Below are 12,716 nucleotides of genomic sequence, written 5' to 3' on the forward strand. Positions count from 1 at the left end.
CAAGGGATTAGCTATTAATTCACCCACATGAATACGAAGTCATATTAAAATAAACATCTTTAATTTTGAATAACGAAACCCAAATTTGTTTTTGTATTTTAATGCTTATAATTTTTTTGGGTGAACTACGAATTAATTTTTATAAATGTTTATTCAGAAACAAAGTTAAATTCATCCATCTTATAGCATTATGTTAAGAAAAACAAAGTTTTGAATATAAATTTTGAATAGGCAATCCTTAATTTAATGATATTTTGATTCTTCAAAATGTTATTATCAAAAGAACTCATGTTTATTCAATAAATAATGTTACAACCACTAATCTAGCGTTAGTTTTTCATAATAATCATTTGAAAATCGCGTTATGTTGAAGATCAATGTCCATCCGAGTGAAATAATTGTTCTTTTAGACTACTATATTCGTTTGAGTAAAACTTGATGCTCATGGATCTTTTTTATAGAGTTGTGAGCACCATCCTCTTTTATACAAATGTGTGAATTCTTCTAAAGTACGCTCTCTAATGACTAAGGTGTTGTTTGGTTGGAAGCTATTTTCCTTGGAAATACAAATTCCTAGGAAATACATTATGGGTGTTGTGTTTGGTTAGAGGGAAATGATAGAAGCATAGGAAATACAAATTCCAAGGGAAATAGAATTTCCCATGAAACATGGGAAATCACTCACCAAGCCCCCCCTTGGTGAGTAATTTCCTAGGAAATGCAATTTCCTATGGTGTCAACCAAATAATTTTGTCTAATTCCTAAGAAATTAACAAGGGAAAGAATTTCCCATAAAATGTAAATTCCCGTGGGAAATTACTTCCCATGTGAACCAAACGAGGCCTAATAGTAGCATAGAGTTCTTGCAAATGCCATAAATTAAGTAGTAGTAATATAAATATAGTCATATTCAATACTACATAGAAATTGTCTAGTGAACATAGCATGTGAGAGTTTCAGTACACCCTTTTATGTAATGTTGATTTCAGCTTAGAAATACCTAAAATGATATATCATGGTAGTTTTCTACACTTGGTTTAATTGGTCTAAACCAGACATTATTGCTATAGTGACAGTTCTCATTGCTAATCAATGATTTATCTTCCAAAATCTCAATTAGAATATGTAGATTGCAATAATAGTGAAAATTTAAAGGATGAAGAGCTTAGCAGAAACTCCCCATGGACTCAAATGGGGACCTGCCTAGCCCAATTAAGATAGTCCTATCTACTTTCATCAATATGTTAGCAAAAGTGATCTGTTTAAATCAAGCACCTTTCTTTGTGGAACCAAAAACACTGTTACTTGTCAATTCAGGGGTGTTCATAAGTATTCGATCCGGTCGAACAGATCGCCGATCCGATTTTTCGGATATCCGATGTGATCCGCTTTTTTAGTTTTTGGATCAGGTTTCCGAAATTTTTCGGGTCGGATACGGATCAAAATAATTTCATTTTCGAATATCCAGTCCAAAATATCCGTTTTTAAGACTGGATATCCGAAATATCCGATGATCCGATCCGAAACTTGTTTTATGAACTTTTCCTTTGAAAAATTTAACTTTTATAGTTTTCGGATAATCCATGATCCGATCCGAAAATTTCGGATATCTGATACGATACAATCCGAAAATTTTCGGATCGAATCGGATATCCGAAAATGAACACTCGTACTTGCCATGTTGGGTTTATAGTTTAGATGGAGTATTATCTTGAAATAGTGATGGGAATTTATAGGGTGTCATTTCCCATGGTAGGGATATAGTTAGAGCTGGCATATCATTTTTGGTAACCTAAAGTAAGAATGGAAACCCAGCTGTTCATGCAAAATTGGTCACACAAGGAGATTAGTATAAAACAGAAGGAAAGAGAGCAATATACTTTAAAAGACTAGGCCGCCTTTGGTTAAAGGTATCCAGAACTCAAGTACAAAGGGTCCAATAAAAGGTCCAACATGTTAATCTCATATAATTTACATGTATGTATATAGTATTGAGTTCACCTGATACAACATTGTACAATATTAAGATTATACTCCTATATGAGTTGGAGTATAATACTTTTATCAGTTAAGTAATTTTATGATAGAAGCATTTGGTAATATTTGGCTTCTACATAGGCTCCTTATTGTGAAAGGCTTTGATATGTATATTTATATGCATAGCTACATAGGCTCTCTATAGGCGCGTAATATGTGCAATGTTAAGGTTAGAGGTGTGTAGTGTGTACAATTATGATTTATGAGCGCTGCAGCCATTCTTGGATTGCATACTGAAGAGCATGGTTTGGGATCAGACTGCAGCTCGAAAGCTTCAAATTTGTCATGGGTGAAGTTATATGGCCGCTATCTAACCATCCTCTTATAGCGTCTCCTTCGTAAGTATAGCCATCTGCTGCTGTACAAGGATCTGTCATGACTTCCTGTACATTAAGTTACAAAAAAGGACTGTCAAATTATAAAATCACGACATGCTAGTTAATTGGTGTGTGTTTATTTCACCCTTCAGTTATCCCTCTTAGTAAATGATAATAATCCAAATAGGTTAGATTATACTACTCGATATCATAAATGTACTGATGGATATAGTGCAACATAAAACTCAAGGTATTAAGACTACCAAAATCAGGGCCTCCATATTGGCGAAATCTTGTGTTTGGACTTGGGAACTTGTACCAAACACACACACATATATAATATATATCCAAGTGTAAGACTCGACTACTTTTATACGCAAAAGTTCATTATCTGGTCCAAAAGATGAAGTCTTATTACCCAGGTCTGAGGGTCGAAGATCTAATATTAGTACTTGAGGTATAAGGAAGAGAGTTTGAATAACATGGGGAACTCATGAAGCTACCAGAACGATGGCAATTAATATACCTGATAAATGGGACAGAGGAAGTGAGAGGGAGGACGTTTGTTTTCCTTCTTCTGCGAGCATGACGCTTGAGGATCACATGATTTACTAAGTGATTCAAGAGCATTCCACATATCTAAAGCAAGATCCGGTCGCTTTGATGGGTTTCTCTCACAACACCGTAATGCCATTCGAGCCAGTGTTTTTGCTTCATTAACCGGCCATTCTCCAGCTGAAAAATCTAAAACTGATTCAAATTTATCTTTCTGTAAGGCACATTTGACATCCCTCACAATTCCAGAAGCAGGTCTACTAGTTAAAAGTTGTAATAATATCATTCCAAAAGAATATATATCTGAATATTGAGTGAGCACTCCGGTCTCAAGAAACTCTGGGTCTATATACACAGGGCTATGGCTATTGTTAGGAAGCTGATTTTGAGGGATCAAAAAGAACATGCCCAGGTCACTGAGTTTGGAGATGAAATTGGCATCTAAAAGGACCTTGGTGGGCTTCATATTCCCATGGAAAATTGGAGGATTTTTTGAATGAAGGAAGATAAGGGCAGAACAGAGTTCTTTTGCAATGCGAACACGAGTTTGCCATTGCAGAGGCAGGCTTTTCCCCTTGCATGCTAGGTGGTCTTCCAAACTACCTCTTTCAAGGTACTTATAAACAATAGACCGTGCTTCAGGACAAATTCCGATAAGTGTCACTATGTTTGGATGCCTTATCCTGCTTACAATTTCAACCTGCAATTCCCCAACACAAAATATTATATATGCTTACTCTCTAAAACAAGATAAATGGACAAATTAATTAGAATAACTGGAACACTTGTAAAAGGACCAATTGGGTTCTCATGTGTTAGATTTATTTTCGTTAATATTCTATCTTCCTGCATGACAAGTAGCTTGGTTGGAGATATTCTAGAACAGAAATTCCTAGTCAAGTTTATATATAAAAAGAAAAAAATTGCTTGTTAAAGACTTAATGGTGCATTTACCCTGCTTTCAAACATCTGTTGGCTCAAGAAGCCATCATTTGGCAGCATCCTTATAGCAACATCTACATGTCGAAGCATTCCTCTATAAATGCTTCCGTGTCTCCCGTCTCCGATTCTCTTAGAAGGGTCAAAACTGCAAGTCACTTCACCAATTTCCAACAATGAAAAAGTTGAAAAATGTAAGCCAGACAACACTTTAGTTCTTTGTTGCTTTAATATCTTCAGCTTTTCTCGTTCTTCGACAGCTTTATCATGCTCCACCTGTATCTGGTCCCTCTTATCCCTGAAAGATATCAAAAGCTGAACAGCTGAAATAATCTTCTCCTCCAGCTCTTTAGCTGCAATTTCAGATTCTCTGATCTGGCTTTTTAGGCCAAAACATTGATCTTGGACCACTGGAAGTTCTTTCATATACTTTTCATGCTCTTCTTTGATTCTCCCACATGCTAGCTTCTGTTTTGACAAAGCTTCTTCTATTTCTTCTCTTTTTTTCATTTCCTCATAATATTTAATTTCTGCAGCATCAGCCTGCAAATTTTCAAGTGATCACAGCAAATTTCTTTCATAAGAACTTTTCAAGGGTCATGGTCACTCTGCCCAGTAATTAGGTTATTATGTTGAACTTATCACATTTTCCTCACTTCATATGGTAGGAAATCAGAAAGATAGAAGAAAATGAAGAAGATTGTACATCATGAAGCTAAAAAAAGAGTACCTTTCTTTTAGCATCCATGGCATCCTCCTCAGCCTTCCATCGATTGACTGACTCTCGAAATGCCAACTGTTTCAAGCTTTCAGCATCTGAGATAGCCTGTTCCATTTTACCATGACTTTCTCTTGGTGCAAGCAGTTTACCTTTTCCTGCCTGTGCAAACATTTATCAACCATAGTGAGCTTTTAAAGAGAAGATAATCCCACCAGTCAGTCAGAAATTCCTAGTCAAGCTTTGCATTTAAATTGCAGGAATCTTCATGATGCCTACCATTTTGCCTTTGGACAACACTGAATCAAATGAAGAACGAAATTTGAACATCTGCAAGTTGCCCTCATATCCATTGTCTTCTTTTTCTCCACCTATACAATCATGTAAATGCCTACAATCCTGTGAAGAAGATAACACCATGCACTTCTCCACATCAGAGTTGAAGTCAACAGAACAAGCCCGGAGAATGGAGCCACGTTCCCGAAATGTTAGCCGAGGTGGCGATCCATGTTCATTAGGCTGGCAATCTATTCTCACAGGCCCTGGTTCTTCTGCAACCACATTTGACTGTATTGATAGTGTATCTGCACTAGGATTATTCACTCTGACACCTTCGGCATCTGATTCTAGTGATTTCGACTCTGATTCTTCAGCTGAAAAATCTGAATCCAATGAGAGACCATCAGCAGCAGGAGCTTCTACTCTCACAGGCCCTGGCTCATTAGGTTGGCAATCTATTCTCACAGGCCCTGGTTCTTCTGCGACCACATTTGACTGTATTGATCGTGTATCTGCACTAGGATCATTTACTCTGAAACCTTCAGCATCTTCTTCACTAACCGCATCTGATTCTAGTGATTTCGACTCTGATTCTTCAGTTGAAAAATCTGAATCCGGTGAGAGACCATCAGCAGCAGGAGCTTCTACTCTCAGATTTCCTTCTTCAGTCACCAGCATTACATCTACTGGTTGTGGTCTTAGAAAAGATTCTGGACTACTTAATCTTATATGATCTGATTCTTCGGTAGCCACATTTGAATTTTGTGATTCACTTGTCTGAGGTATCTCTACACTAGGGTATTTTTCTAGACCCTCCCTGTTCAAATGAGTTTTCTAAGTTAACTGATCAATTCTGAACACTATGAGGAGACAAATAGACATGACGGAAATGCGCATAAATGATAGGAAAGGTATCAGATTGTGATGTGACATTTGTAACTTTACAAGCAGAGCAAAGAGAAGTAACCTAGTATATATAAGGTTTCCTCTGCAAGTAAACCAAATGTGACATGAAACTGGCGCTTGTTCATAGACAAAAATTGCCTTTTGGGACTTCAGCTCTGCCATTTCCCTGCAACATCCATCAGTTTAGTTGACTATTTAGTAATGATTGATATTCTCCAGCTTATGCGATGTCTTGACACCATACAAACTCAACCAAAATGCTCATACTTTGTGTAATGTTTGTCTGCCGCAGCTCCCATGACCAACCATTTAATACCATGCTGAGCAATCATCTTTACTATTCCGTCCTCAATATTCTCCATTTCTATCCACATCCTATCCGCACGCACCTAGAGACACGGGTTGATTAAGACAACTATATTATACATGGATAAAGGCATACAGCTCAAGATAACAACATGCTTACATACACATATCAAGTAAGCTTAGTAAAGAGAAATTACCCCTGTTTGGGAAACAAAAAGAACATATTGACTGATGAGTTTATGGAGTTTCTGCATATCCAATTCATGGAATGCCTTGATTGCTCTTTGTTTGAATTTGCTTGTTGCAAACTTCGAATCAACTGAAAGAATTTTAACAGAAAAACCTTCATAAATGGCTGTTCGATGTGATGAATATCAAGCTTTAGGAAGTGTTTCAAATGCAACAGCAAGGGGAAAAACTGCCAACTTGGCATTATGGCCCCAGAAGTACAGAGAATATTTCTTTGAAGTATGCTGATACATCATCATGATAAGCTAGACAAATTTGACGAGTAAAGACAAGGAATGGCTCAGTAAAGGATCCCCAACCTATCATACAAATGCTTACTGATTAACAAATTATCAGTCATAACATGATTTCAGAGATCAAAAATCTAGTTTCAGAACCATATGCTAATATGCATCCATAAGATGGGTTTGGCATGGCTGTACTCACTTCTCTTCAACCGTTGAGTTGTTCATGTATGTTGGACAAGATCAAAGGATCCAGTATAAGAGGGACGTACGGGTTGGATCAAGAAAATCTTGAGGTAATTTTGCATTTTTTTTTGTTTCATTTGAACTGCAAAAGTGCCATATTTTTCAACAATAAGGCTTATGTAGTTTTGATCCAATGCGGAGTTAGCCTATCACCAATGATGAGAAACATAAAAGCTATTACACACTTTACTAGTTACTCATAGCTTTAATCAAGGTTTTAGCTAGATACTCAAAACAGAAGGTAATATACTTGTGAGTTGTGAAGCCACTGGAGATGTGATCATATCGTACTACATAATCAATCGTAACTGAGTGAAGGATTTAATTATTTAGCTATTGCTTGTAAAATTAATCAATGATCATTCCAACTACTAAGGCAGTCAACTGAAACACAAAATTCGATTTCTACCTAAATCCTATTTTCTTGCAAGCTTAACATCAACATCCTTCCAATGTCTAAAGAGTTTCCTGCCATGGCAAGGCTTGGAAAGTCAATTGGGATAAAATTTACCCATGTGAATGTGTGATAACAAAGAAACTATTTCCTGTTAACTAAACACGACCATCTGCTAGTTTACAATAAACAAAAGAGGCACAAACCGTTAACGAAACACTCTTATTTAGTACATTAGTTAAATCCAAAGCCAAAGATTAAATTTTTTTTCAGCTTTGTTAGAAATGGACAAATTTTTCTATAATAAAATATACTTTTTATATTCAATATTATCGAGAGAAATGCAAAAACCTGTGGTACTCACTACTTAGACTCTTTGGCTCATCTCAAGTATTCGTGTGAGATCCTCGACTCTACGACATACAATCCTAACACTTCTTTGTGGACCAAAAACATTAAAACTTATCAACAAGTAGTTGAGTCTCACACTTGGATAATTTTATTTTTCTTTTTTTTTTATTAAGAAATTAGGTCAGCCCAAGGGCTAACCCTACAAGGCTACTAGCCTGTAGGAAACACCAACACATTGGCTGGTAACTTGGTAAGGCATGCTAAGGAAATACCCCAAGCATAATGTTGGGGGTAAGGATTGAACCCCTGAACTCAGAGGCCAAGGGGAGCGCTCTACCCACCTGAGCTAACTCCTATCCTTACTTGGATAATTATATAGTCGTGTCTGACACGAGTACCCGAATCCGAGTAACACAGCCAAAACCAAGACAATCAACTGAAACCTAAAATTAAAGTTTCACTATTCCATGAGTCATCTTTAATCAATCAAACATAAGAAACATAGTCATTCATTTACAGATGTACACAAAACCTTCAATTCCCACAGAAACAGAGAAATGACACAAAGTGTATTAAAACTTCATAAATAAGCCAATCTATAAGAACTGACACTGTTCCATTAGATAAACTCAATTAAGCTTTCATCATGAAGAAAACAAGAGTATTATCATATCTAATAAGATCAACAAAATCCAAATCATCAAAAATTCATAGATCACTTCCATCTTTTACAAAATCCAAAAAACCAATATTATAAAGATTCATACAATTTCAAACAATCTCAACTAAAAAAGAGGAGAGAGAAAAGTGGAACTTACAAAATGTAACTAACTGAGCTGGTTGGTGAATATGAAGGACGCAAATTCTCTTCTTCCCTGCAAATTTTTGGACTGCATATGATAAAACAGATTCACTCTCCTTCATATGCTTTCCCACAGCAACAAACACAGTGTTCTCTGCATAGTAATTATTACTTTCACACACTATCTCATTACTTCCCATAATTTAAGAATTACCCAGTTCTTGATTTAATCTGTTCTTCAACCCAGAATTTTTCTTCAAATTTTTATGTGAAAATTAAGAATGTAAATGTTCATATCAAATTATTTCCTTGATGGGTTTTTGCTGAGAAACACAAGTTGCTGAAATTGCTATAAAGATTTGTTTGATAAGCATATAAGATTGGTGGAATGTTTGGGTGATAGATGGGAAAAAGAGAAAACTTTCTCATTTGATAAGTATATTATGTTTAGACTTTATTGCTTTGCTTTATTACGGTGATTGCATTTATTGGTTGAGAAATTGGCAAAGAAGAGAAGAATTTTATTTTTTTACTGCAATGGTGCTGGTGGTGTGAGGTGTCTGACAAGACAGAGTTTTCAAGTGGCAGTTGTTGCCAAGTGCTTTCTCTTTGGAATACTTGTAATAGAAGGATCGGATATATTCTTCCCCTCCAAATCATAAAAATCTTACACTTTTCCCTTTTAAAAAAAAAAAAAATAGTGAAAAGAAATCATCTAGACTACCCTCGCACAGGCTTGGTATTGATTATTGAGCCCTAATCCTTTTTAGAGAAGATGGAAAAACTTGCTACTTGAGTCAACCCGACTTTCTACACTTTTCCTATTTAACATCCTAAAATTTTTTACTAACACTCTAAATATAGTAATTCAGTACTAAAATTTCTTATACCTTCATTTCTTTTCTCTCTTCCTCCCCTTCCCTCACTTCCCCTTGCAAACCACCAATGGTGTCGCCTCCATCATACCACCACCATATTTTCGGGCATTTTTGTAATTAGTTTTCTAAAGTTTATTTTTGTCCTGAATTTTTTTTAGAAAATAATTATGGTGAGGCGTCCAACCTGAAACTCCTCCTCCCACCACAGACGCAGGCACCATGGAGGCCCTCATAGTATATTTTTATTTGAAAATTTCAATTTTTTGATTGTTGGCGATAATGTCAAGTTCGTCGAAAAATTGGTGGTGACTCCAGTGGTGCAATACTGCAATTCATAGGGGTGGTGAAAGAAGAAGAGTAAGGGGAGCGGGGAAGTGAGGGAAATAGTAGAAAGAAGATGTACATATACATTGACGTTTGAAAGAAATTTTAGGGTCGCATTTAGCAACTGAGTAAAAATCTAAATAATGAGTATAATACTATTTTTTTTATTGGACATGTCTGTTGGTGTGGAAAGTTTGTACCAAAAATATTATCATACATCCGACTATTCGAGTGTATTATGAATAAGGTATATTCAAGACTATTTTTTTTGTGCATCACTCATTTGAAATCATCCAACTGAGTTAAACGTATTAAGGGTCTGTTCTCCCCAACTTATTTTCAGTTCAATTCAGTTCAGTTCAATTCAGTTCAGTTCAGTTCAGTTCAATTCAGTTCAGTTTAGACCAGTTCAGTTCAGTTAAGCTCTTGACAATATTTTTACTCTCACATATCAATATTCATTTCAGTTCAATTCAGTTCAATTCAGTTCAGTTCAGATCAGTTCAGTTCAATTCAGTTCAGTTCAATTCAGTTGTTTTATGCCGAAGAGAACATGCCCTAAAATAGAGTTTCAAATGAGCAATAACTAGTCTTGGGTATATCAAACACATAATATATCCGAGTGTTTGATGAATAAATTCAACTTTTACGTATTGTAAATAGAGTATCACTAATTCTAAAATCTAATCATAGGAGTCGACTATATAACTAGTCGTCACTTACTTTTATTTTTTCACTTGCAACTTGAAATTTGCAATGTTTACTTACGAATTACGATAATACCACTGGATGTATATGGACTGGATATTTAACCTGTAATACTTAATATTAGAATTTTTTGCACGTGATACGGGCTTGAATTTCTTTCAAAACAGAAACTCGATTTTCTTCGGCATAAGAGTCAAAATTTGAACATTAGACATACAAAGTATAATTGTTTTTAGTTGCAAAATTTGATTGGTTTAGTTTCTGTCACTTAAGTCTCTCACCGTTCTTTTTTTTTTTTTTTTTTTTTTTTTAAAGTTAAATTTTATGAACAAAATAGAAATTTTATTGAATTTATTTATGATTTCTAATATTATAATTTTTTAGTTGATTTTTGAATTAAGTACAGTACTTCATAAATTTTAAAGAAAGTGAACACTTTGATTTCAAGTTAATTTTTTCATAGGTTGTAGTTTGTAAGTGAATTTTTAAGTTTTTATAATGTTTCATCATTTTAGTGATTTGCATAACGTAAATTATGCAATTTTATGATTTTAGTTGACTTGTGAGTGATTGTCATAATTATATTTTTGGTATTTTTGTTTGAAGCCCCTTTTAATTTGTAAGTGAATTTGTAATTTAGAATGGAAAGTCGGGCAAAATAGGCATTTCAAAAGAGGACACAGTTGCTCCCCCTTCCCTTATATAATAGAGATCAGTGACATCTTATTCACGATAATTCCCCTTGTAGGGGCGGAGCAAATATAAGCAAAAATAATGTGTGGCCGTACAATTTCATCCTTAATTGGGCCCTTCATTTGTAGTTCAAAAAAAGATTGAATTATAAGATTCGTATTTACAGTTGGCTATGACGACTATCTTAAAAAGTTTAAACAACAAAATTTTGATGAATTTCATGTTCTCATTATTCCTTCCATTAAACTTTTACTATTGATCCAAATGTTTTCTTTTGTCTAATCTTAAAACAATTAAAAATAAATATATTTTGGGGGACCCATTACGTCGTTTGCATGGGCCAAGAACCACCCCTGATCCCTTTATGTACGAAATTTGTACATAAAAAAGATGGCAGTGCCCCCCCCCCCCTTCCCTCTCTATATTCCATTTTTTTTAGATAGATGCTATGTTTTGACTTTCACATCATTCACAAACTTTGCTTATTTGACGTCATTTTTCAACATATGTATAAATCTGAATGTAAGTATACAAGATTTTGTTGGATTTGTCTCGACATGTGTATTCAAACAATCGATCTTTTTATGATTTTTGTAGTAAATCATAGATATTAATGATAAAGTCGTTGTACATTAGCAAGTGCGCAAATCAAATTGGAACATCTATTTAAAAATGGAGGAAATAGTACAATTCGTTTCTTTCTAAACGTTTCACATATATATCTGGGCATATTTTACCAATATATAATTTTAACTATTAATATTTTCTTTTTGACGGGTAATAATTATTAAAAAAATGAAATTTTAAATTATATATTGTTAAGAGGAATAAGTGAATATGTATATGTGAGAGTTTTATATCAAACAAAGTGAAACTAACATATTTTGCATATAAACTTAGGCCATGCTGTTTTTGATTTATTTTCAGTACAGTTCAGTTTAATTCTGCTCAATTTAGTTTCTCTTTATAATTTAATTTCTCTCAATTCAATTTAGTTCGGTTTTTCTTAGGGCCTGTTCTCTTCGGCATAAAACGGCTGAACTGAACTGAACTTATTGGAGCTGAGCTGAACTGAACTGAACTGAACTGAATTGAATTGAATTGAATTGAATTGAATTGAATTGAATTGAATTGAATTGAATTGAATTGAATTGAATTGAATTGAATTGAATTGAATTAAATTAAATTGAATTAAATTGGATGTAATAAAAATATAAATGAGTATTTTAAACAATAATAATATGAATATTAAAAAATAATTATAATGATAAGTAATAATAATAATGAATAATAATAATAGTATTTTGAATATTTTTAAATGATAGTTATAAATAAATAATATTAATAATCATAAATTATTAATAATAATAATAATTAATGATAATAATGATAATTAATAATTATTATTTTATATTATTTGTATTAATATATTAATACTTGATGATGATATATAATAACAATAATATCTAAGAAGTAAATTAATATTACTATTTTTATAAAAAAATATTTAGTATTAAAAATAATGATTGAGTTGGACCGCGAAAATTACATCATAAACCGTCTTGACGCGATTTGATTGGTTTATGGGCTAAAAAAAGTGGGTTCATTTGTGCTTTGACCTAAACCATGTTCCTCCTAATAATAATAGTAATAACAATGAGTAAAACTATAATAAACAAAATAATATATAGAAACAACAACAATAATAATAATAATACTTAATAGTAATGATATATATTTAAATAATAATAACAATAACAGTAATGATAATAATAATAATAATGATGATG

At 33.8% G+C, this 12,716-nt stretch overlaps 1 protein-coding gene across 3 annotated transcripts; it reads right to left on the reverse strand.

The window, feature by feature from the left end:
- Positions 1-1,877: 1,877 nt before the first annotated feature.
- On the reverse strand, positions 1,878-8,869 carry LOC104888531 (U-box domain-containing protein 33). Of its 3 annotated transcripts, XM_010673548.4 has the most exons (9): positions 8,340-8,869; positions 6,255-6,376; positions 6,019-6,140; positions 5,813-5,917; positions 4,846-5,662; positions 4,579-4,728; positions 3,864-4,391; positions 2,881-3,609; positions 1,878-2,420 (listed from the first exon to the last, which is right to left on the reverse strand). In XM_010673548.4, the coding sequence occupies exons 1-9, from the start codon at positions 8,521-8,523 to the stop codon at positions 2,238-2,240; spliced, it is 2,940 nt and encodes a 979-aa protein (XP_010671850.2). In that variant the 5' UTR covers positions 8,524-8,869; the 3' UTR covers positions 1,878-2,237. The 3 variants fall into 3 exon arrangements, with proteins under 3 accessions (XP_010671850.2, XP_057249532.1, XP_048496950.1); XM_057393549.1 differs by lacking the exon at positions 6,255-6,376 and having other exon boundaries at positions 8,340-8,478; XM_048640993.2 differs by lacking the exon at positions 6,255-6,376 and having other exon boundaries at positions 5,813-5,942; positions 8,340-8,478.
- Positions 8,870-12,716: the final 3,847 nt, after the last annotated feature.

Source organism: Beta vulgaris, chromosome 3 (assembly GCF_026745355.1).
Source record: "Beta vulgaris subsp. vulgaris cultivar EL10 chromosome 3, EL10.2, whole genome shotgun sequence".
NCBI classification, from domain to species: Eukaryota; Viridiplantae; Streptophyta; class Magnoliopsida; order Caryophyllales; family Amaranthaceae; genus Beta; species Beta vulgaris.